Source organism: Balaenoptera physalus, assembly GCF_965194825.1.
Source record: "Balaenoptera physalus genome assembly, chromosome: 9".
NCBI classification, from domain to species: Eukaryota; Metazoa; Chordata; class Mammalia; order Artiodactyla; family Balaenopteridae; genus Balaenoptera; species Balaenoptera physalus.
Window position 1 is genome coordinate 37,992,375 of NC_138888.1, and position 27,580 is coordinate 38,019,954.

A 27,580-nucleotide genomic window follows, 5' to 3' on the forward strand; every position below is an offset into this window, starting at 1 on the left:
CCTTTCCTTTTAGTATACTGGCTCAAGGAAAAGCAAAATCAAGGAAGTCAATGCAGGTGGTGATTTGTCTGAAGCTGTCTCATTACTGTCTCTCTATGCTGTGCCCTCCCTCCATGGAGAGAAGGATGTGTGTCAATTCACAAAGCAATACTCATTGACAAGCACAGATTAATACTTTAAAAAAATAATTGTAGAAAAACAAACAAAAAAACCAAAAAAGAGTGGCCCAAATTGAGGAACAAAAGTTTAGTGCTCAGCAACAATCTGAAATCATCCATCTAAAACTTTAATATGCAAACTAAAAGTAGTATTCAATTCTTCATTATTTTGGAAGAATGAGTAGGGGTCTAATGACAGTCTAATAGTTCATTATTTTTAAAACCCAAGGAATGAAGATTCACGAACAATGGCTTTTCTTTCTAACCATCACAGCCCTGCTTCCTGAAATTAGCTTTAACCACGTTATTTTAATCTCTTGATTTTTCGGTAACAAAACAGGAAGCCAATCCCAATTTTTCCCACTCATTTAATTTTGGATTAGCTATTGTAGTTTTTCATGGAAAAACTCTGCAATAGGTACAATAATATACACACATACATACATATTTTTGGTATATAATATGGGTGTTTTTTCAGTTACATAGAAACAAACTCTCCCATCAGTTATTTGAAGCTCTTTGCAAATAAATGTGGAAAGAGATACTTTTGTTCTTAATTAATACATAATTATATATATTATATATTATATATAATATATATAATATATAATTTATATATATTAGATGCAAATTATGTTATATATGCATATGTACATATGCATACATATGAATTACCATTATTAAAATGCTGATTGCCATAAGAAAAATTTTTTTAAATACCATTCTAATTCACTATTTCTGGAACTTAAGGATTCCCTATGATATTGTTCTTCTGCAAAAATATCCATCGCTGAAGGTTTTGTGTTCTTAATTCTTAAGATATAAGGTCATTTCCTCACTAAATACAGAGCTAAAAACATAATCCTTCATATAGGGATGGCAGAGCACAATTTAAAATCTAAATGATCTTCAAACTGCAAATGCCATGATGGATTTTGGACTTGCCAATAACTTAACAAAACCTGTTTTCATTTGTCAGATAAATTGTGGCCCTCTGAGCTGTGCACCTAAAAGACAGTTCAGTACAGTGGTTAAGAGCAGGGGTTTGGTTAAGAGCATGGGTCCACATCCTGACTCTGCTATTTCCTAGTCATATGAGTTTGAACAAAAATTTTATAAAGTTATTGTGAGTTCTGTAGGATTTGTAGAGGAAGGTGTCTAGTAGAATCTGTGGATAGTAATGGAAGTGGTAAGAAAAAAAGAAACATGATTCTTATAAATATTACTGTGATTTTGGTATGCTGTCCTTTTCTCTGTTTTTATGAAATCTGAGTAATGGATTTTTAGCTATTTTGAATTTATTTCTAGTTTTGGGATGAGTTTCATCGACCAAGCCAGTGGTTCCAAGCTCTATAAATTATTCTTTTTTCCTTCAAAAATAACTTGGTTAAATAGAGAGAAACAAAGCAAGGTAGGGAGGGAAGGAAGGAAGGAGAAGGACAAAAGGAAAGAAGGAAGGAAGAAAGGAAGGAAAGAAGGAAGGGAGGGAGGAAGGAATGGAGGGAGGGAAAAAAAAAATTGAGAGTTATGGCAACATGTCTTGTGGCAATATCACCAAACAAATTGCTGTGCCTTCACCAGGTAGGAACCTACACACACCTCAGATTATTTTAGACAGTTTAAAGCAGTACAACTCATTAACATTTTTGGTCATTAATTAATAACCACTGGATATCTCAAATCATGTTCTGCTTGCCAGTGTCTTTAGCCCAAATGAAGATGCATTTGGCAATTCCATTTATGACATAAGGTAATTCTTTCATGGGAGCCATTTGTATGTATTTATGTATGAATTATTCCACCAGAATTAATCTGGCCTTTTCTTTGGGACTCTCGATGCTATAGAGAATTATACAGTACAGATAATTTCTATGGATTCTTGCTTCAGATTTCCTTTGCTTGGAATTGAAAGCAGCTATTTAATTTTACTTCAACATATTATATTCTTTGAAATGACAGAGGCCCTCAAAGGGTACTAACGAGTTCTTGTCCTAATTAACTGTTTTAAATTTAAAAATTTTTCTTCTTTGCTCTTATGAAATAGAAGACTAGTAGAGGAAAAAAAACTCATTACCAGTGCTCTTTAAATTTTATTGGTTGCTACTGTGCTCAGTGTTTCAGAGGATGTCCACATGCTTTTTTTTGAGGGGGGGGTAGTTTTCAATTAAACAGAATAAAATGTCCCATCAATAAACTGAAACTCTTTACAAATAGCAAATGTGGAAAGGGATACTTTTACCTTAGACTCTATTTCAGGGCATATGCCTTTTTGTTTTAGCAAAATTAGCCCTAAGGATAATGAAGACATCATTACACTTTTCAAAATGAAATTTAAAGCAATAGAAGAAACCACGAAGGGAAAGGGAGTTAATTTTAATAAAAGTAATAAAAATCAAAATGAAATTGATATTTAAAGGGTAAATAACTTTACTATGTGATCCAAATATAAAAATTGTTATGATAAACACTAAGACTCCATGGAAAAAAATGAGCAAACACAAAATGACAGTCCCTCGAAAAGGAAATAAAAATGGTTAATGAATATATGAAAAAGCCCAACTCAGTAAAATAAGAAATGCAATAAAAAATGATACTTTTTCTCCTAGTAGATTAAAAAATATGAGAACAGATAATATTCAGGGTTAGCAACAGGGCAGAGAAATACACTCTGCTGTACATTGGTGGTAGGATAATTCAATAAAACGATTTTGGATTGGTAATTATCAATTATATACCAAAAGACTTAAAATTGTTCATATTATTTAGTTATATCTAGGTATTTCTCCTAAGGAATGAAATCAGAAATGAAGATGAGGGTATTTTTTTATGGAGATGATTATAGGGAAATATGTATCATAAAAACATGAAAATAGTATAATATATAATAATATATAACATACCATAAGATACAGCATATATTATGTTTCATAGTATAACATATAATAATAGTGTAAAAGGTTAAATGAACAATGAAATAGCCATATGAATTCCAAAATTGATGTCACATTAAATTAAAAAATTAATACACGAGATGTAGCATAATCAGATACATTTCAGTTGCACATAGGTGAAGGAAATGTGCAAAAATATCAATAAGTTTCACTTGTGAAATTATGAAAGTGCTTATCTCTATTTTTATACTACATTGTTTTCTATTTCAATATAAAATGGCAAATATAGAAATCATAAAGGCTTACATTCTTAGGGGAGAGGAAAAGAAATTTCATGGTTAATATTTAAGTCTCCAGAGTACAGAGAGCCTATGGAAATTTCTTAACTGCAGCAGTACAGTGTTGTTAGTTACAGCTTGTCTCCAATGATGCATCTTCCTGCTAAACCCAGATCCTTCACTGACCAGAATTTCTGTCATCTATGATTCCATTCAAGTTTCTTTTAATTAAAATTCCTTTTATCAGACTTCCCTGATGGTACAGTGGTTAAGAATCCTCCTGCCAATGCAGGGGACATGGGTTCGAGCCCTGGTCCAGGAAGATCCCACATGCCACGGAGCAACTAAACCTGTGCGCTGCAACTACTGAGCCTGCGCTCTAGAGACTGTGTGCCACAACTACTGATCCCACACGCCACAACTACGGAAGCCCACGTGCCTAGAGCCCATGCTCCACAACCACAACAAGAGAAGCCACCACAGTGAGAAACCTGTGCACTGCAATGAAGAGTAGCCCCCGCTCGCCGCAACTAGAGAAAGCTCGCGCGCAGCAACGAAGACCCAACGCAGCCAAAAAATAAAAATTTCTTTTATCATCTTTAGGCAAACTGAAAATTTTTGACTCCATTTTTATGGCAAATTCTCTATTTTCCTGAATCAACTTTTGACCTTCAACACGACATCATGCCACTAGATTCCATGAATTTGGTATACAGAAGTGGTTTGTTATACAGAAATTACAGAGAAATAGATAACTAGAACAGAAATTGAGTGGTACTGTAACACAAACCTAAAACACACAGCATTAATTTTGAGACAAGGTGGCAGCTGGAGACCAGAAGGGCAGTGAGAAGAATCAGTGAAAACAGGAAAAACAGTAAAGAAATTGTTTTTGAGGACTGGAGAAAAGAGGACTCACGATAATTATTATTGGAACAATAAGCTTAACTATTGCCTGCAATAATTTTGAAGATAGAAAATATACCTATAAACTTGTGGATCTGGCTAAAGGGATATCCAAGCAAACACTTGACAGTGTTATTTGTAATCTTTTAGCCATACATAACATGGTATTATAAGAGAGATGAGCTAAAGAAAGAACAATTCAGTTTTCAAGTAGAATTTAGAGGATATATTGCTAACTCAAGACTTTCTGGGTTGGAAAATAAAAGTTTCACATTTACAGCATCTCCAGCTGGCAAAAGATTTTCCAAGTAAGACACTGTTTCAAGAAAAAGAACAGATTAAGGATTCTGTCTGCAAGACAAGATCAAATCAAAGATGTAGCGCTAAGACACAGTGTTAAGACCTCAGAAAGATTTCAGAGATCCTCTCAATTATATAAAAGTTCTACATCTTAAATGTGTCCCACAGTATCCTTACTCTTATGTAATACTAGAGAGAGTGTCCTGTCTTGAAAACACAGGACACTCTCTCTAGTGGGTATGTATTTTACTTAAGAGGATTGATAGGGACCGAATAAAGGGACAAAGTAGGTGATTAAACAGTTAATCCCACTAGGGGATTGTAAGTAGAGAAAAAAGTATGGGAGACCCCCATAAGTTAATGATCATTCAAGAAAGCAGGTTTGCTTAACCACAAAACCATGGAGGCTTGCTTAGCAACAAAACCATGCAATAGAAGCATGAGACATGCCCCCAAACAATAAACAATGGTGGCACGAGACCCACATCCCGCCCAGTGAGCTCAGTAGGTTAATGATTCTTAGGACACGCTCCTCTGCACTCACTAAAAACAAAAATATAAAGAAAAGGTAACATTATACTAAAACCCAAGATGATTTACCATTTTTAGCATATGTTACCACCTTTTTTGCTCATTTCCATTGCACCACTGACAGTCCTGGCTTGACCAGGTAGGGACAAGAAAACTCCCCCACACAACATGGAGGAGGAGTTGATGATAGAAGCTTACCATCTACTCGAGAATGAGGAAGAAGGTGGTCTTCTCCCTCCCCACTTTTCCTTTGATTATAAAACTGTAGCGCACTAAGTTCATGGCATGGCACCCTCTCGCCCACTTGCTTGTAAGCTTCACAAGTCTCCCATTCTAATAAATCACTTCTTTTTTTTTTTTTTTTTAAATGATTTTTTTTTTAATTTATTTATTTCTATTTATGGCTGTGTTGGGTCTTCGTTTCTCTGCGAGGGCTTTCTCTAGTTGCGGCAAGTGGGGGCCACTCTTCATCGCGGTGCGCGGGCCTCTCACTATCGCGGCCTCTCTTGTTGTGGAGCACAGGCTCCAGACGTGCAGGCTCAGTAATTGTGGCTCACGGGCCCAGCTGCTCCGCGGCATGTGGGATCTTCCCAGACCAGGACTCGAACCCGTGTCCCCTGCATTGGCAGGCAGATTCTCAACCACTGTGCCACCAGGGAAGCCCTAATAAATCACTTCTTATTTATCAATTTGCCTCTGGCTGAATTCTTTCTGCACTGAGACATAAAGAACCAGAGCTCCTCGGAGCCCCCCCGCCCAGAATGCCACCTAGTGGTTTTGGGATGGGATTATAATTTGGTACACAGAAATATCACACAAAAAAATTTAAGAGTTGTAGCAGCTTAAAATAAAAGTGGCGGAAAGAGTTCAACCAATAGCTTACAACACCATGCTCTATTTTAAATTGCCTATCAGCCTATTTCTAGTATATACAGTTCAGTATTATTTTCAAATGATAATAAGCATAAAAATATTATAGCTAACATTTACTGAGCACTTTTTAAATACCAAGCATTGTGCCGAGATCATTTATACAATATCCCACTTACTCCTCAAAAAAAACCCAAAAACAAACACAAAAAACCTTTTAAACTGTTCAAACATTTTCATCCACACCTAGATTTTCATTCCAGGAACTTTATTACAAAAAGAGATGACATATTTATATGGTGATACTCAGAGCAACATTATTTATTAGAATAAAATCATGGAGAAGCCTCAAAGTCTAATGAAAGAGGAAAGTTAAATTGAGAATCTTTCACATGATGGCTTATAATGTATCAACTGAAGCATATGAGTTGCTATAACTATTGTTTTCATTTTTAATGTAAAAAATCTAAGGATTGGTCAGGTTATGCTGTCCAAAGTCACACAGAAATTGGTAGATGAAAGATTTCAACCCTGGAATTATGACTTCAGAAAACCCACTCCGGAGCACTGTACCACCTTCCTTATATTGGATCAAATTACAATTTATAAAAGAAAGTAAACACTACTATCATATCTTATGCATTGAGAAACTTCACTCTGCAACAGAACACATCCTACTTGTAATCTTGTGAAAAGTATTACAAGATTTACAGGGAAACACACCCTTAGAGGTGACATACACTCATTTCTGGGTATGTTCCCAGAGGAGAAGACTATGGGCTTCTGACTCAGCCTTAGCCAGACAGTGGATATCTTGATCCCAGCTGCCACCACATTGCCTGTTTCAGTGCCAATGAGCTTTATCTGGGCCCCAGATGACAGAGAGAGAACAGGTCATAGGAGGGCATCTTTTTTGTTAAGGAGGCTTTCGTGAAACCCGAGAAGGCCTGCTGGTTTGTGTTGAATAAGGCAGATCTTTAGCTACACTGTCTTATATAAATGCCTTTACCAAACTTTTGCTTTATAACTTAAAATAAATGCCTATGGATTTTTGCTTTGTCAAAAACAGAAGAAATAGAAAAAAATGATGACACTAAAAAAATCGGCATTAATGAAGAGCTATAGCTGAGATCTGAGGCACATACAAGAGTAAAAATCTTAAGTTATGGTTCCCATAGCAACTGCAACACAGTTGCATTTCACTTTTATGTTAAGTACGTTTAACTTGAGTGGGAATGCAAAATACTTCCTCTGAGCCAAAAAGAGAATTATGGAGAACACAGAGACCATGTTCCAGACTATTCTGGCTTTCAAGTATGTCAAATATTAACCCTAATATGTATTAACATTTTCCCATCAATACTATATGTTCATTTGTATTAATTTTAAACTACCTTTATTCAATTCATAAAATATAATTATTTAAAATGGGAAGAAGTCCCATTAAAATCTGTTAAATCAGAAACCATGACTTTACAATTCGTACATATAGCGGCACTGTCCTGCTTGTAATTACAAGAGAATATTGGCTGAAAGTACAATTTATGAAAATACAATTTGATTCCATTCACTGCCAAGTGTTTTAAGCTTGACATTTTTAATTACTGTAGATATAATCTGAAACTATATAAACAAACACATGGTGCTTTAAGCAAAGGATATACATAAAATTTTTCAAGACATTTGTAGTTTGCATATTTTTCTCTATTTCAATAATAAAAAGCAGGAAGGGTACTTACTCCTGTTATGTAACGAGGTCTATATTGAATAGTTCCAAATAAACCAAGAATGACGATAATAATATGTACAAAATTTGCCAGGATAGGTGCCCACTGATATCCAAGGAAGTCAAATATTTGCCTCTCCAGCACACAAACCTAGAATAGCAAAACAGGATATATAGATAAGCACAGTGATGAGAGAAAATAAAGGATCACACTGACATTATAATTAGCAATTGTAACTGTGTTACCATATCTGGCATTTGTCTTTAACAGTGAGAAAGACATTTTTAGGTATATTTCAAAGGAAGACTATGGAAGCCGTGGATCCAGAGACAGCTACAATCCTTTCAGGGATGATTTTATGGAGGCATCAAGTAGTATTTGCAGGATGTCATCTGTGCAGTCACAGGATAAATTATATTGTCATAGGCACTGTCAAACACTTGAAGTCATCAACCACCAAGTTCGGGAAATGACGTCCATACGAAGGGCTTGTTGTTAGGATCTGCTCAAATGTCACTGTATAAGTTGGGAATAGAACAAAGGGGGTTGATGGAGAGGAAAAAGAATTCTTCGGCAAGTCAAGAGACCAGATTCTGGATGTCGACCTGCCACTAGGCAGCTGTAGTGCCCCAGGTAAGTCATTTCCTTTCTCTGGGAGTCTGATTTGATTCCTCATTTGTAAAATGTAAGACTTTGACTAATGTCTAGGGTCCTTCTAACTTTAATAGTACTAGATTATAAATCAAATGTGACTTTAAAAAAAAATCATATCCAGTTACCTATAGTAACCAGGAAAAAGAAGGGCCCTGAAAGAAACTTAAAACAATTTTTTATTTTAAAAAATAAAAATAAAGCATCACTGTTATAAAAACAAGAAACTTAAGGCATTTCAAATTCTTCCATATTCATCTGTGCTTACAAGTTTACAATTAAGTCATATGTAAAAATCTAGACAGTGGGGGAAAATAAGCAAAACCAATCAACCAACCAACTCACCGACCAACCAAACAACACCCTGAGATTGGTCAGTAGTCCAGAAGTGCCACTTTATATTGACAAGTGAAACCTGAATAGCTGACAAGCCTCTCATCAGATCTAACAAAGCAAAAGGGAATGGTGTGAATTAAACTCAGCTTTATTTTTCCTGCCTGCCCTCAGGTGGAATGATAACAAACTGTCTGTTCCTAGTAAAACACTGTAAAAGGACCTGATGTTAAGCACGGAGATTCAACAATTGTTTTTCAATTAGCTTTTAAAGGAAAATGATTTTCAAACCCCTAAGTCACTAACTATGCTTTATCACTCTGCTTTAATGATATTTCTTGTCAGAAGGACACACTAACTCTCCAAACAGACGGTTTGCTTTTAAATTAAATACCTGTAGCCTAGGTTTGAAGACTTCTTGAATGACCTTATTCCCACTGCAGTTGTTTAACTGACAGCACATTTTCTCATCAGGCATTGAAGGAGAAAATAAACTCATGACAACTGTTTGCATGACGCCTCTATTTCCTAAGACACACCAGGTACCATGTTACGCTGTAACTGTTAATAGTCCAGCCTAAACAAATCTTAAGTTTCACTTAGTCTTGGCAGTGAATAAAAAAAAAAAAAAAAGAGAGGATCTAAGTTCAGGTCTGTTCTACTCTACATATTCTAAATCCAAAATACCCACCAGAGTCCCAACAGTGGAATTCAATATTCTGACTGATTAACAAACAGACTGTCACGGAATATGCACATAACCCAAGCCTCATAAACTCTGAACTGTCTCCTGATGAAACATTCCTTCAACTGTTAGCATGCAGTCAACACTCCTTATAAAGGAGGCCCATTTGTGATGTTAAGCAGTATTACATATGCCTTGTTGGAATTCATCAATGTTACCAAAAGATAAGTGGTTATTCTTAGCATTGCTAATTGTCTATATAAAAGCTCCCTCTAACACAGAACTCTCTTATCCTTATCCTATGAATAAACAGTAAGTAGAAATGTAAAACAGCAGCAAGAAGAATTTAAACTCTAAATTTTGAGCATCATAACTGTGGGGACACAGCAGGGAAAAAGTATAGAGGGTGAAGCGCATCAGTCAAACAGTGGGAAATCTCTCAATAAATGCTCCAATTATGGAAGAAAAGAGCAAGTACCATCGTTAATTATAACAAATATATAGATAATAATATACTCACTAAGTCTGCAAGGCTAAAATGAAGTTGCATCAACATTTATCAGCCATTTTTTATGACAGAACTAATGGTTTCATCAAACATTACTTATGAGGTTATGCAGACTGAACAAACTAATGTGCAATTCTTCACTTATAGTATTTCTGCTTTTTCCTCCTCTTTTTGATGGGTTCCTTAGTCATCCTAAGTAGCTTTATCACAGGTTTTACTGTTTAGAGCTAGGGCTGAAGAATGGAAGATTTCAGTAAGTATAAAGGGAATTAACAATTTACAGAGTAGGTACAGTCTTTCCTAAGAATTCCTTCCAACAGGATGTATATTAACTATGAAATCACTAGGGGGTTGTGGAGTTAGAGGAAAGAGAATGTTTTCTTTTTTAATTTAATTGAATTTTTAAAAATTAAAGTATAGTTGATTTACAATGTTGTGTTAGTTTCAGGTATACAGCATGGTGATTCAGTTATACACACACACACACACACACACACACACACATACATATATATTCTTTTTCAGATTCTTTTCCCTTATAGGTTACTACAAAATAATGAGAATAATTCCCTGGCTATACCGTAGGTCCTTGTTGATTATCTATTTTATATACAGTAGTGTGTCTATGTTAATCCCAACCTCCTAATTTATTCCCTCCCTTTTGATAACCATACATTTTTTTCTATGTCTGTGAGTCTCTTTCTGTTTTGTAAATAAGTTCATCTGTATCCTTTTTTTTTTTTTTTAGATTCCACATGTAAGTGATATCATATAATATTTGTCTTTCTCTGTCTGGCTTACTTCACTTAATATGATAATCTCTAGGTCTATCCATGTTGCTGGACAGTATTTCATTCAGTGGGTATTCATTTCAAATGGCAGTATTTCATTCTTTTTTATGGCTGAGTACTATTTGTTAAAACACTTACTACATGCCAGACTTTCATACTATTCCTTGGTCATATATCGCCTCATTGAATCTGCACAAAACCCAGAGAAGTAAATATTATTGTCTTATTTTTCAGACTAAGAAATCTAAGATGTAGTGTGGCTATGTGATTTTCTTGCAGTCTCAGAAGTGGTAAGTGGTCCAACAGGAATGTAGGCGTTATGTGCACGGCCTGTGCTGTGTCCTTGCTTTTGAACTCTTGCCACATCTAGTCCAAAAAGGAAAAGCTTTCACAGATTTTGCTGGAGGCCTAGGCTGGGTACAGGATATATGTTACTTTTTTACCTTATTTATTGTAGAATAGTATAGAGAATCTCTTTGATCATACTTGTCACCTCATAACATTATATCATCATTGGTCAAGGCAGAGTTCCTTTTTGTTTTGTTTTGTTTATTTTCTTATTTGCCTCCTCCAACCCACGTTCTCAATGTTATTCCCCTCTCGCCCACTGGACTCTAATATACTTATTTTATGCCCTTTGAAACACCTGACATACAAATAGATGCATATAGCCTTGAAAAACATTACTGCTGTTGTTGGTGTGTATGGCATTTTCACATAAAAGGTCTTAGGGAATAAGTCTCTTTCATGCTTGTCTATTTTGCTAATTTTACATAATTTTTTTTAATGTTTATTCATTTATTTATTTTCTTATTAGTCATCCATTTTATACACATCAGTGTACACATGTCAATCCCAATCACCCAGTTCATCCCACCACCACCCCCACCCCCGGCTGCTTTCCCCGCTTGGTGTCCATATGTTTTTTCTCTACTTCTGTGACTCAATTTCTGCTCTGCAAACCGCTTATCTGTACCATTATCTAGGTTCCACATATATGCATTAATATATGATATTTGTTTTTCTCTTTCTGACTTACTACACTCTGTATGACAGTCTCTACAAGCACCCACATCTCTACAAATGACCCAATTTCGTTCCTTTTTATGGCTGAGTAATATTCCATTGTACATATGTGCCACATCTTCTTTATCCATTCATCTGTCGATGAGCATTTAGGTTGCTTCCATGACCTGGCTATTGTAAACAGTGTTGCAATGAACATTGGGGTGCACGTGTCTTTTTGAATGATGGTTTTCTCTGGGTATATGCCCAGTAGTGGGATTGCTGGATCATATGGTAATTCGATTTTTACTTCTCTAAGGAAACTCCATACTGCTCTCCATAGTGGCTGTATCAATTTACATTCCCACCAACAGTGCAAGAGGGTTCCCTTTTCTCCACACCCTCTCCAGCATTTGTTGTTTGTAGATTTTCTGATGATGCCCATTCTAACTGGTGTGAGGTGATACCTCATTGTAGTTTTCATTTGCATTTCTCTAATAATTAGTGATGTTGAGCAGCTTTTCATGTGCTACTTGGCCATCTGTATGTCTTATTTGCAGAAATGTCTACTTAGGTCTTCTGCCCATTTTTGGATTGGGTTGTTTGTTTTTTTAATACTGAGCTGCAAGAGATGTTTATATATTTTGGAGATTAATCCATTGTCCAATGATTCATTTACAAATATTTTCTCCCATTCTGAGGGTTGTCTTTTCATCTTGTTTATGGTTTCCTTTGCTGTGCAAAAGCTTTTAAGTTACATTAGGTGCTATTTGTTTATTTTTGTTTTTATTTCCATTACTCTTGGAGGTGGATCAAAAAATATCTTCCTGGGCTTCCCTGGTGGCACAGTGGTTGAGAATCTGCCTGCCAATGCAGGGGATATGGGTTCGAGCCCTGGTCTGGGAAGATCCCACATGACGTTGGGACATGGGCAGTTGGGCCCGTGAGCCACAATTACTGAGCCTGCGCGTCTGGAGCCTGTGCTCCGCAACAAGAGAGGCTGCGATAGTGAGAGGCCCGTGCACCGTGATGAAGAGTGGCCCCTGCTTGCCACAACTAGAGAAAGCCCTCGCACAGAAACGAAGACCCAACACAGCCATAAATTAATTAATTAATTAATTAATTAAAAAAAAATATCTTGCTGTGATTTATGTCAAAGAGTGTTCTTCCTATGTTTTCCTCTAAGAGTTTTATAGTGCTCAGTCTTACATTTAGGTCTCTAATCCATTCTGAGTTTATTTTTGTGTATGCTGTTAGGGAGTATTCTAATTTCATTCTTTTCCATGTAGCTGTCCAGTTTTCCCAGCACCACTTATTGAAGAGACTGTCTTTTCTCCATTGTATATCCTTGCCTCCTTTGTCACAGATTAGTTGACCATAGGTGTGTGGGTTTATCTCTGGGCTTCCTATCTCTTTCCATTGATCTATAGTTCTGTTTTTGTGCCAGTACCATATTGTCTTGATTACTGTAGCTTTGTAGTACAGTCTGAAGTCAGGGAGTCTGATTCCTCCAGCTCCATTTTTTTCCCTCAACACTGCTTTGACTATTCGGGGTCTTTTGTGTCTCCATACAAATTTTAAGATTTTTTGTTCTAGTTCTGCAAAAAATGTCACTGGTAATTTGATAGGGATTGCCTTGAATCTGTAGATTGCTTTGGGTAGTATAGTCATTTTCACAATATTGATTCTTCCAATCCAAGAACATGGTATATCTCTCTACCTGTTGGTATCATCTTTAATTTCTTTCATCAGTGTCTTATAGTTTTCTGCATACAGGTCTTTTGTCTCCCTAGGTAGGTTTATTCCTAGGTATTTTATTCTTTTTATTACAATGGTAACTGGGAGTGTTTCCTTAATTTCTCTTTCAGATTTTTCATCATTAGTGTATAGGAATGCAAGAGATTTCTGTGCATTAATTTTGTATCCTGCAACTTTACCAAATTCACTGATTAGCTGTAGTAGTTTTCTGGTGACATCTTTAGGATTCTCTATGTATAGTATCATGTCATCTGCAAACAGTGACAGTTTTACTTCTTCTTTTCCCATTTGTGTTCCTTTCATTTCTTTTTCTTCTCTGATTGCCATGGCTAGGACTTCCAAAACTATGTGGAATAATAGTGGTGAGAGTCGACATCCTTGTCTTGTTCCTGATCTTAGAGGAAATGCTTTCAGTTTTTCACCATTGAGAATGATGTTTGCTGTGGGTTTGTTGTATATGGCCTTTATTATGTTGAAGTAGGTTCCCTCTATGTCCACTTTCTGGAGAGTTTTTATCATAAATGGGTGTTGAATTTTGTCAAAAGCTTTTTCTGCATCTATTGAGATGATCATATGGTTTTTATTCTTCAATTTGTTAATATGGTGTATCACATTGATTGATTTGCATATATTGAAGAATCCTTGCATCTCTGGGATAAATCCCACTTGACCATGCTGTATGATCCTTTTAATGTGTTGTTGGATTCTGTTTGCTAGTATTTTGTTGAGGATTTTTGCATCTATATTCATCAGTGATAGTGGTCTGTAATTTTCTTTTTTTGTAGTATCTTTGTCTGGTTTTGGTATCAGGGTGATGGTGGCCTCATAGAACGAGTTTGGGAGTTTTTCTTCCTCTGCAATTTTTTGGAAGAGTTTGAGAAGGATGGGTGTTAGCTCTTCTCTAAATGTTTGATAGAATTCACCTGTGAAGCCATGTGGTCCTGGACTTTTGTTTGTTGATTTTTAATCATAGTTTCAATTTCATTACTTGTGATTGGTCTGTTCATATTTTCTATTTCTTCCTGGTTCAGTCTTGGAAGGTTATACCTTTCTAAGAATTTGTCCATTTCTTCCAGGTTGTCCATTTTATTGGCATACAGTTGCTTGTAGGAGTCTCTTAGGATGCTTTGTATTTCTGCAGTGTCTGTTGTTACTTCTCCTTTTTCATTTCTAACTTTATTGATTTGAGTCCCCTCCCTCTTTTTCTTGATGAGTGTGGCTAAAGGTTTATCAATTTGTTTATCTTCTCAAAGAACCAGCTTTTAGTTTTATTGATCTTTGCTATTGTTTTCTTTGTTTCTATTTCATCTATTTCTGCTCTGATTTTATGATTTCTTTCCTTCTGCTAACTTTGGGTTTTGTTTGTTCTTCTATCTCTAGTTCCTTTAGGTGTAACGTTAGATTGTTTATTTGAGATTTGTCTTGTTTCTTGAGGTTGGCTTGTATAGCTATAAACTTCCCGCTTAGAACTGCCTTTGCTGCATCCCATAGGTTTTGGATCATTGTATTTTCATTGTCATTTTTCTCTAGGTACTTTCTGATTTCCTCTGTGATTTCTTCAGTGATCTCTTGGTTATTTAGTAATGTACTGTTTAGCTTCCATGTGTTTGTGTTCTTTACGTTTTTTCCTTGTAATTGATTTCTAATCTCATAGCATTGTGGTCAGAAAAGATGCTTGATATGATTTCAATTTTCTTAAATTTACTGAGGTTTGATTTGTGACCCATGATGTGATCTATCCTGGAGAATGTTCCATGCACACTTGAGAAGAAAGTATAATCTGTGGTTTTTGGATGGAATGTCCTATAAATATCAATTAAATCTATCTGGTCTATTGTGTCATTTAAAGCTTGTGTTTCCTTATTAATTTTCTGTTTGGATGATCTGTCCAGTGGTGTACATGAGGTGTTAAACTCCCCCACTATTATTGTGTTACTGTCGATTTCCTCTTTTATAGCTGTTGGCAGTTACCTTATGTATTGAGGTGCTCCTATATTGGGTGCATAAATATTTACAGTTGTTATATCTTCTTGGATTGATCTCTTGATCATTACGTAGTGTCCTTCCTTGTCTCTTGTAACATCCTTTATTTTAAAGTCTATTTTATCTGATATGAGTATTGCTACTCCAGCTTTCTTTTGGTTTCCATTTGCATGGAATATCTTTCCATCCCCTCACTTTCAGTCTGTATGTGCCCCTAGGTCTGAAGTGGGTCTCTTGTAGACAGCATGTATATTGGTCTTGTTTTTGTATCTATTCCTCAAGCCTGTGTATTTTGGTTGGAGCATTTAATCCATTCACGTTTATGGTAGTTATCGATATGTTTGTTCCTATGACCATTTTCTTAATCATTTTGGGTTTGTTTTTGTAGGTCCTTTTCTTCTCTTGTGTTTCCCACTTAGCGAAGTTCCTTTAGCATTTCTTGTAGAGCTGGTTTGGTGGTGCTGAATTCTCTTAGCTTTTGCTTGTCTGTAAAGCTTTTGATTTCTCCACCAAACTGAATGAGATCCTTGCCCGGTAGAGTAATCTTGGTTGTAGGTTCTTCCCTTTCGTCACTTTAAGTATATCATGTCACTCCCTTCTGGCTTGTAGAGTTTCTGCTGAGAAATCAGCTGTTAACCTTATGGGAGTTCCCTTGTATGTTATTTGTCATTTTTACCTTGCTGTTTTCAATAATTTTTCTTTGTCTTTAATTTTTGCCAATTTGATTACTACGTGTCTTGGCATGTTTCTCCTTGGGTTTACCCTGTATGGGACTCTCTGCACTTCCTGGACTTGTGTGGCTATTTCCTTTCCCATGTTAGGGAAATTTTCGACTATAATCTCTTCAAATATTTTCTCAGGTCCTTTCTGTCTCTCTTCTTCTTCTGGGACTCCTATAATGCAAATGTTGTTGCATTTAATGTTGTCCCAGAGGTCTCTTAGGCTGTCTTCATTTCTTTTCATTCTTTTTTCTTTATTCTGTTCCGCAGTAGTGAATTCCACTATTCTGTTTTCCAGGTCACTTATCCATTCTTCTGCCTCAGTTATTCTGTTATTGATTCCTTCTAGTGTAGTTTTCATTTCAGTTAGTGTATTGTTCATCTCTGTCTTGTTTGTTCTTTAATTCTTCTAGGTATTTGTTAAACATTTCTTGCATCTTCTCGAACTTTGCCTCCATTCTTTTTCTGAGGTCCTGGATCATCTTCACTATCATTATTCTGAATTCTTTTTTCTGGAAGGTTGCCTATCTCCACTTCATTTAGTTGTTTTGCTGGGGTTTTATCTTGTTCCTTCATCTGGTACATAGCCCTCTGCCTTTTCATCTTGTCTATCTTTTTATGAATGCGGTTTTTGTTCCACAGGCTGCAGCACTGTAGTTCTTCTTCTTGCTTCTTCTGTCTAATTTTACATAAATTTTGGTTCTTCGTTGTTTGGCTTCTGCACAGTAGCCATTATAATGCATAACTTCTTGCTTTCCACAAAGAATTCTGTAACCTTTCACTACTATTTTTTATGAGGTTTTTAAAAAACATAAATAGGGGCTACTTTTTATCAACTATTATAACTGTTATTTCTGCATCTGAGATCATCACTTTATTCTTTTCTTTTAGATTATTAATGTGATTGATTATATTGACAATTTTTGTCAGGTTCAATTATCATTTTTTTCCTGTGAAAATCTTTACTTGAAATGGAATATTATTTTTATCACATTTTCAGTTTGGGTCAAATACAATTTTATTTCAGAGTTTTGTATCTATAAACTGATGTATAATTCAATTTTCTTTTTCTCTCATTCTCTGACTCTGTTCTAAAGGCTGCATTGGCCTTTAAACCTAAGTAAGGCTCAACGTTTGTTTAGACCCTTAACAACCTTTGAAGAACAACCAGTTCTATTCTTTCCCCAAAAACAACCTTTGAAGAACAACCAGTTCTATTCTTTCCCCAAAAACAACCTGTGTCAAGTTAGGGAAACACATTTACGTGCATAGATTTTCCTATATTGTTGGTGCCAGCATATAGGCATATATCTGGTGTGTTTGTGTGTGTGTGTGTGTGTGTGTGTGTGTGTGTGTGTGTGTGTGTATACATCCTTTTCACATCATTTTATCTACATAAATGGGGTTGCAATGTAAATATGACTTTTCACCTTACACTTCTTACTTAGTAATGTGTCGTGGAGGTTTGTCTACATTAGCACATCCTGCTTTCATAGATCTATCTCATTATACCCTTAAACATTCCATTTTAATAGATATTTTATTCTATTTTAATAGATATAGACTTTTAACACACATGGGTGCATTAAACAACCTTGTATATGTGTGTTGATATAACCACAGGCTATATCTCTAAAACCGGAAATGCTGGGTCAAATTCTAGTCGTAAAATTTCAAATATTACAACAACTGTTATTAATTATTTTTTGGCATATATGTATGTACTGATAAGACATGAAAAATTACTTTTCTGTTTGCATTATTTTAAATGTGAATTCTAATAGAATTGTTAGTTCAGTCAAGTATGCTTAAGTCGAAAAGTTTTCAAAAACCTTTCTGATGCTTACAATTAAGTAAAATTTACCTTACTTTCAATGACCACAAAAGTTCATAAAAGTACTAGTGCAACATCTTCATGATAAATAAATTAATTGACTTTTCAAACTGGAAGAGACTCGTTCCACACCCATCAATTTACCTCTGAGAAAACTGGGCCCCATTAAGTTAACAGTTTTTTAAACTAACCTTGACCTCTTAATAGGAGAATATTCAGTCTGAAATTTGCTTCGAATGTTTGCATGGCAAATAGAAATCTTCATATTTCTTTGGTAGCTACTGCCATTTAATTTTTTAGCAAGGAAATTGCATTTATGTGGATACATTAAAATATATTTTTTTAAACACCCAAATTGTACATTTACAGCTAGTTGTTTTTGATTGATGGGGTGTGGAATTGGTTTCCTTAAGATATTGCATTTTGCTAATAACCTCAAAGACTTCTTAATGAATTTGTCTCCCTCATATTACCATAATTTTCTTATGTCCTTAAAATTTAACATGTGAGTTATACAAATAATACAAAATAAAACTTATATATGACCTCTGAGAGAAAAAAATAGGCTTTTTTCTATCATGGTAGATCATGAGTTCCTTGATTTTCAAAAAGTGTTGTTAAAGGCTAGAAACAACCAAATTAAATTGCTACTGCTAAATTGTAAATTGAAATTGCACTTATCTATGGGTACCCTTTTCTCCTCTCTGTACCCTCCCCCCTTTCAGTGTCTCCACTCCCCTTAAGGAACCTGAGGTTTCAGATCGGATCAAATCTCAAGTCTCTCAGAAAATAAACAAGGTAGACTCAGATTCAGATGTTATGTATGTAGAATGCTCCCATTCAAAGTTCATTTGCAGTGTTAAAGACAAAAAGAAATGACAAAGTTGGTCAAAAGTTAGTAACATATAGGGCTTCCCTGGTGGCGCAGTGGTTGAAAATCTACCTGCCAATGCAGGGGACATGGGTTCGAGCCCTGGTCTGGGAAGATCCCACATGCCGTGGAGCAACTAGGCCTGTGAGCCGCAACTACTGAGCCTGTGCGCCTGGAGCCTGTGCTCCGCAACAAGAGAGGCTGCGACAGTGAGAGGCCCGTGCAATGCAATGAAGAGTGGCCCCCGCTTGCCACAACTAGAGAAAGCCCTCGCACAGAAACGAAGACCCAACACAGCCAAAAATAAATAAATAAATAAATTAATTAATTAAAAAAACAAAACGAAATATTGCTTTAAAAAAAAAGTTAGTAACATATAAATTGTGGAATTTCAGAAATCAATAAAGAAATGATTTGTATTTTAGTTGTTTGCAGGAGAAGATAACTTTTAAGATTACCTTTGTTTTAGCATAGGTAAAACGGGAAGGAAACGGGAGGGAAAATCAAGATGAAAATTGAAACAGGCTTTAACAGTTCCCAGGATGGGTCCAAAGTTCTTATTTCATCCATAAGGACCATGAAAGTTTAAACTTCCAAGCAGACAAAGAGCAGAGCTGTTTGTCAGAATTTTGTCAACAGAAATTGCTGCTAATTCTTTTCCCTGCATTCCAGTAGAGTATGGTCCATTTATTGTTCCCAGTTGTATCCACTATTTCCTGCCCCAGAGAGAACATAAAACAACCCAGAAGGAAATGAGGAAACTGTTCTGATACTGTCTCCTTGATCCATATAGGACTCTGTTCCCTTCAGCAAGATGTTCCTGCCCTGAGATCTTGCCTTGGATTTATGTTTCTCCTGTGTCTGGCTCCCTGGGGCAGCATCTGCTGTGTCTTTGCTGTCTGCTTATTTTGGTAAAGCTGCTAATTCTGTCTGTGTTTATTCTGTCCCTTTGCTGGATCTTGTCATGCTAGATCTCATCCACAATCTGGTTACTTACCCTCCCCTGAAGTCTCCTACAGTGAACTGTAGTCTTAAGCATATTCTGTACTTAGCTGCTCCAGAATCAGACAAGTCGGTTTCTCTTATTTTTAAGCCAATTCCCAGGAAAGCTGTAAAGACTAGAGGTATTGGGTCTTTATAACATTGCTGAGGTGCTGAAGTCATTGTGATATTGTCTAAAAATATCAATATCACGAAGCCAAACTCTGTATAATTATGATTCATGATGCCCCCCTTTAAGGTTCTCTTGTGTTGTTCAAAATGGACAAGATAAGTGAGAACATATATGTCATCTTTTAAATAATATATGCAGGTGATATACTAGAGACAAGTTTCTTTCATTTTACCAAATGACCAGATTCATATAAGCAATGAAGAGAACAAACTCAAAGTAGTGTCTGCAGTGATTACACATGTAAGATACAGACAAAACCAAGCACAGAGATTTACTTGAAGAGTTTTAGTTACTCTTAAGTAACTGGAATTATTCAAGTATATGTGTATGTATACGTGTGTTTGTATGTGCATGTATATATATATATATGTACTGGTGTGTACATGTTTGTTCACTAAAGGGTACAAAATGAAATTGTAAGGTGTTTGGTAAAAATGGACCACAAATAGCAACAATTTATATTAATTCAGTTGAACCAAGGATTTTCTGTCTCCTTCCACATAATTTCTCTTCTTTAAAAGCAAGTCAAAAAAATAAGCCACAACAACAAACAACAAAATGCCACCAAAAGACATCTGGCCCTAATGACTCTGGTTATAAGAGAAATCAACGTGTCATAGTGGTCAGAACTCAAGTTTTAGAATTAGAAAAACATATTTGAACTCTTAACTTGCTGTATTACCACAAGAGGTAACCTAATTGCTATGAATCTCAGTTTCTTCATCTATAAAATAGGGATATTGTAGCTCCTAAGACTTTCATGAAGATTAAAGTAGTAATGCACACAGAATACTTATTAAAATGCCTAGGTTGCTTCCTAAAATGGCTGCTATTAATATTTCAACTGCATAACAAGTGTGGATATTGGATTTTAACACAAATGCCATTCCAGACTAATACTCTTGACAGAATATTTCAGTTAGAGATGATCACATGTTTCTCATTCTATTGGTTACAAATGTAAATAATAACATGGCAGACATGAATTATCTTAAGTATTCAAAGTGGTCTTTCTTAATGAATGTTTCCCTGAGTAATTCAATACCCCATGTAGCGATTGTAGTACTTTTTGTAGTATACTACGCTAAAAAACAGGTTTGAAACATCATTTCCTCTGTTATTTTCTGTCATTCTCCCCATCTTTCAAATATGAAAAACATCAACATGTATTTAAAAAACTCTATCTCCATATAGTTAAGCACAGTAAAAACTTTCAAGAAAATTCTGGTGAAGATTTGGCATAAGCTCAAAGGAACTAAATAAAAACAAGGGTCTATGTTTCTTACAAAAGTATATTTTCTTATAAGCTGCATTACTGAAACACAATACATGGTGTTTCTTAACAGATCTTTATTGAATTGCAGAGTCAGTCACATATTTCTGAGGTTGAATTAATAGGGTTATTTAATTGACCCACATAGGAATCAAATAGTATATTTTAGGACCTTTTCCACTATTTTGTGTAATAATGCCATTTCTATATAATTCTAAATATGCCAGCTAACATTCTAGTTGTTGTGATAACAAAATCATTTATTATTTCTCACAGCTGTTCATTCTGCCTAGCAATTTATAACCATTTCATAGTGAACAGTCATGCTATCAAAAGACAAGTTGATGACTATCATATTATACTAGATTTAAAAAAAAAAACAGAAAATAGTCTTCTGAAGATGTCGCACACAAGTTAACACTAGAGCACAAATAAAAATATGTTTGGTTGTTGTTGAAATGAACTTACCAAGTCAAATGATCACTTGATCTGTGTATTCACATGCCAAAGCATTTGTGTGCATGTGTGTAACCGCTAAATGTTACTTGATTTTCAGCTAAATCCTAGCTGATTTAACACTAACCGCTAAATGTTACTTGATTTTCAGCAGTAGGGATTTAAAAAAATAAACAATATTTTTATAATAATTATTCAAAATTCATTGAGTAGTCTGATAAGCACTTCAATGTAGCAAGTTAATGCTTACTTTTAAATCATGCATTCTGCAAGGATTATCTACCATTACCTTTATTGTATAGAAGAGGAAATAGAGCCCTTGTTCAAGGTCATGATTATAGAGCTGGGATCAAACCCTAGTCATTCTAACATCAATGTCCATGTTTTTAACCACAAACAATTTACAACTAAACATACTAGAACCTTATGGTGTTGATTTCAAAATCTTTAGGGGTCTCAATTCTGCTTTACTACCAAATACTTCCCTAATTAGACATGTAAACATAAGAGGTTTTTGCTTTTGGTATAAAAGATCAAAAAGATACACTAATAAATATTTTTATATAGAGCTCTATGGTTTAAAAACTCACATAATCATTATGATAACCCCACAAAATGATCATCATCATTACTATTACTCTATTACTACAAATTATGTAATGCTCTACAGATAAGTTTACAGCTAAGACAGAACCTTTTTGAAAATAAGGTCAAATTTTATTCTATTGATACAGTTAATAGACTAATAATCTGGCAAAGTCACCACAAAATGACATTTATCTGGAGTTGTGATGTGAAATGGTTTCATAGCTTAGTAGCCAAACTCTCATTTAAGTTTAAAGTCTCCCTATGCTCATATGAAATGAGCTAAAAACGCCACAGTCCAGGTCCTCTGGGTAGATGGATCACTGTTTTGATTTTTCCAGAGTCTATAATTTTACTCAGTGGAAACCTTACTTCCCAGAAGAATCAGAACACATCAAAATGACAGCTGTTCTAGGTAGTTTTCATGGCTCACTTAAAGTACATGACAGGTAGGAGTTAGGAAGTTTAATGTACCCATTTGACCTTGAATTTCCAGTATCTCCACAACAAAGTCTTAACTGATTCAAGGTGAAACTAATGCACAAATAGTTTAAACATACATAACCTAGGAAGAAAATGTGCAATGTTCAGAAGACCTTGGCCATAGACTTTTAAATCATGTATTCTACAAGCACTGATGGTGTATTGCAGGTACTGAGAAATGTAAAAAGCACTGTCTGAGGCACAAGTGAGGTGTGAGACTGGGAATAGGTGAGAGAGTGAATCAGACAATTTTCATGTTGTCTGGCAAAATTAGTCTTATACTATGAGATATGCTAATATCTGAAATGGTTATTAAGGCAGAAATTCTCAAAACCCTCAAGAGGTCTCAGGTGTAGCTGTTCAAATGACACCCCTGCTGGGGAACTATATATCTGGTTCTGATCCATTTCCAAATCTCCTATTGCTCATGTAGCAAGTATATACAAACAAAAAAAATCAAAATGTGGCTAATATTACCAATACACAAAAGAGCACATGAGGGATGGGTTGACTATATTCTAATAAGGGACTTTTAGAATTGAATAGAATAAGTTGCTAAGTTCATCATCAGTATCATTTATTTGTTCACTATGGATTTTTTATTCATCAAGAGATCAGTGAAAGTCAAATAGCAAAAATAGCTTGCAATGTTCTTATTTTCACGTATCATATGGTATTGCTTTCTCATAGCAAATGACTTTCTCTAGAGAAAATTCTATTGTTATTTTTTAACAGTACAATCACATTAAACGTATTAAAGCTGCCATCTGGAGAATTTGAAATTTGTCAACTAGGTAAAAATGTAGATACACATTTTTTTTTTCTGAAAAGCAGATAAAGAGTCCAAAAACATGCTTCACATATCATTATCAGAGAAGCAATGTCTAGGCAGCTTTCAGGTTTGGTCCCCCAATAAATATTTGTGTATCTTTGTAAAGATTTTTATTTTGTGAATTCAAAACAAGGTAAAATGCCACTCCAATCCTCCTGGCCTACTCTCATTTAAGGCAGTGAATTAATAATGTAATTACTGTCATCAGTGTTCCCTGTTAAACAGATGTTGTATATTTAACAGAATCGGTGGTGTAAGCACACTTGTCACAGGGAACAGAAGTGGACATCAGAGTGCCCAGAATTCTGATGTCTTCCCTGTCTCTTTCCCTCCCATCTGCTCTTCCCCTACTTTAAGAAAGGCACCAGCCAATGCTTCAGGGCACTGTTTCTTTGACTACAGCGAGGCAGCCATATGGAAGATGTCAATCAAACCTCTCAAACTCTAGGTTACGTCTCTTTCATAAAATTCAATTTCATAAGGATGGGAGATGGAATGACAGTCTCACTTACTCTCACTGCTAAAGGCCAATCAAGAGTTGAAATAAAAGCAGAAATGTTATCAAGATCACTCCCGTGTACTGGCAGTCACTGTGGCAGTGGGTTACATCAGAAACTCCAAGTAGGAATACAAGAGAATACCATTGCAGACCACTACAGGCACACTGTAGAATTTGTCATGAGGTATGCTATTTCTGGCATGGTAAATACCATGTCTTCGTGTGCCCTTTAAAATAACCGTCTTATTGAATTCAACACAGATATGGAGATGCTGTTCTGAAAAAGAGTCAGTCATAATATTTGTTTTCCAATTGACAGGAAGTGTCTCTGGCTGTCCATGGTTGAATATAATAAGAGATGATATTCTCTATCTCTTTAGGAGTTCTATCATAGACTCCATAAATGTAGAATAGATAACTGGTACAGGCTTAAAATGACAAGTTCTGTCAAGCTATGAAATGCATTTCATACATTAAACTTAAAAATTCAAAGCATTACAGGCACTCCTAAATCATACACATGGTTTCTCTGTCCATATGCACACATATTTCATGTACTGCAGTTACTGCTCATGGCACTATTCCAAGCATTTTACACATAGTAGCTTATTTAATGAGATAGACAATATTATTAGCTTCATTTTAAAGATGAAAACACTGAGGCAGAGAGATTAATTTGCCCAAGTTTATATGGCTATCAGTGAAGATGATTTGTCCAGAGTCCAAGCTTTGGACCACAATCATATCACCTCTCATGTGATACTAAAACTATATGTGTATATATAATACACACATATATAGAATATAGGTATGTATCTATATGTTTCATGTATGTTGTTATAGATACAAATATATATATACACATACTTTGCTATACTTTGCTTCTAAATTATTTTTTTTGTTTAATGTACTCATAACATTTCTTTTCAGTGAGTTCACTAATAAGTTGAGGAAGCCACACAAAACACCACCTGATACAAATTTTCAAGTAATAGCGTTTTTTCCCACATAATGTAGCCCTCAGCATGGTACCATATTCCTGCAATGCTATGTTTTCTCTCTCCCACTGACATGCAGTTTCATTCCACTGGCAATGGGGAATAAATGAGACAATACCTCTGAATGATGCTATTACATGGACAGAAATTTAGGATGCTAAATCTCTTTAAGTGGTCCAATATATTTATGAGTTTTCCAAAGCAAAGAACTACCTATAAATATGAATATTCTACTGATGTCTTGAGTTCAATGTCAAGCAGTAGAAGTTCAGTCAAACTTGGTCATAAATAATAGGATTCTCAGACATATGCTTCTGTTCTGGTTAGTTGAATTGTATGCTGTAAGTTGTGCCTACATGTGTCTGCTCCCATCACTTGAATTATATGTTTATACAGTGCCTGTTGTAAACACAAACTCAAACTTGGTTATGTCAGTTGTACTTGTGATGGGTATCACTATGCAATTTGAATATTACATATACAAAACTAATGAGTACAAAATACAGATTTAAAAAAAATTAAAACTAAATTTAACATATTAGAAAGACTACATAAAGTCTACATAAAGGCATTAAAGTAATTTTTAAAGGAAAGTTGGAAAAACAATGATAAAATCTAAAAGGAATCTTTTCCCAAATGATTTTACAAGTCTTTAAGTTCTTATTCCATTGTAAAGAAACCAACACATAAAAATCCATAAACAATAAACTATGAATTTTTTAATGTAGAAAAGAAAATGTCAGCTACTGATTCCACACACAAAGAAGAGTCCTTAGTATTACATCAAAAGAAGAGTCTTTTATTGTCTGAGTTAAAATAAAATGGGTCAGTTATAGATGTATCACTTTTATAATTCACTGTCTTAAAAATGTTTTAGATTAATTGACCCAATGTCTAAAGAGAAGGTTATATTGTATCACTATTCTGGTATCCAACATATTTCTTGTAATTCTTTGTGTAAAATAAATGACATATCTACTGCACTACACCATAATCTAGAACACTTAAATGATTCTCTAGAGCCTAATTCCTGATATTGTTTAGTAAAGATAACTTTGGTCCAACATTTCATACTTTGAAGCAAAGGGAAGCCAGAAGGGTGAACAATAAGCATTCTTGACTTCCTTCATGAAAATGGTTTTAGCTTTTTAAAAGCTATCAATTCTTTTTCTCAGATCCATGCATAATTAATTAATCAAGACTCTACATCCATTTGCTCAGTGCTAGACAATCTCAGCAGGAGTAACTATCAGGTACTAGAGCTGTATTGTTTTTCACAGTTCTGACAATAATTCTCACCATTTCAAAATATATCATAAAGATTTGTTTGTTGGCAAGGCTTCCTGAGATTTAGCATTTTCTTTTCCTAGAGCTGGAAATTTCAAAGAATGCTGAAATATCCATGCTATCTTCACATAATTCCCTTATAATTAGGTTAAACTTTTTTTTTTTTTTACTATAATGTATTTCAGGTGTACAGCATTATAATTTGACATCTATATACACTACAAAGTGATCACTACCACAAGTCTGTTACCATCCATAACGATATGACCCATTTCTCCCTTCACTCACCCCCCAGCCCCCTTCCCTTCTGGCAACCATTAATCTGTTCTCTGTATCTATGAATTTGTTTTTATTTAATCATCTGTTTTGTTTTTTTTAGATTCCACATATGAGTTAAATCATATAATCTTTGTCTGACTCTGTCTAACTTATCTCACTTAGCATAATACCCTTAAGGTCCATCCATGTTGTTGCAAATGCCAGGATTTTATTCTTTCTTGTGGCCGAGTGGTATTCCATTGTATATGTATACAACACATGTATATACATATATACACACATATACACACACGTATACACTTAGGTTGTTTCCATTTCTTGGTTATTGTAAATAATGCTTCAATGAACATAGAGGTGCCTATATCTTTCTGAATTACTTTTCATGTTCTTAGGATAAACAGCCAGAAATGGAATGAATAGCTAGGTCAATGGTAGTTCTATTCTTAACTTTTTGAGGAACTTCCATGCTGTTCTCCATAGTGGCTGCACCAATTTACAGTCCCAGCAACAGTGCACAAGGGTTGCCTTTTCCCCACATCCTTTCCAACAATTGTTATTTCATATCTTTTTAGTAATAGCCATCTTAACAGATGTGAGGTGATACCTTGTGGTTTTGATTTCCATTTCCCTAATAATTAGTGACGTTGAGCATCTTATGTGCCATCTGTACGTCTTCTTTGGAAAAGTGTCTATTCAGATCCTCTGTCCATTTTTAATGGGGTTATTTGCTTTTGTTGTTGTTGAGTTGTATGAGTTCTTTATATATTTTGGATGTTAATACCTTATCAGACAAAGGATTCACAAATAACTTCTCCCATTCATTAGATTGCCTTTCCATTCTGATGATGGCTCCCTTCACTAGGCACCAGCTTTTTAGTTTGATATCAATCCAGTTGTTTATTTTTGCTTTTGTTT

At 35.1% G+C, this 27,580-nt stretch overlaps 1 protein-coding gene across 9 annotated transcripts in view; it reads right to left on the reverse strand.

Annotated features, from left to right (window-relative positions):
• Nucleotides 1–27,580, reverse strand: part of NKAIN2 (sodium/potassium transporting ATPase interacting 2) — a gene marked incomplete at its 3' end in the record, with an annotated part of 998,865 nt that overhangs the window by 515,345 nt on the left and 455,940 nt on the right. For all 9 annotated transcript variants that reach the window (XM_082474964.1, XM_082474962.1, XM_082474963.1 and 6 more), the window contains one exon: nucleotides 7,674–7,811. In XM_082474964.1, the coding sequence (XP_082331090.1) occupies nucleotides 7,674–7,811 (138 nt within the window). The remainder of the gene's footprint in view (nucleotides 1–7,673; nucleotides 7,812–27,580) is intronic.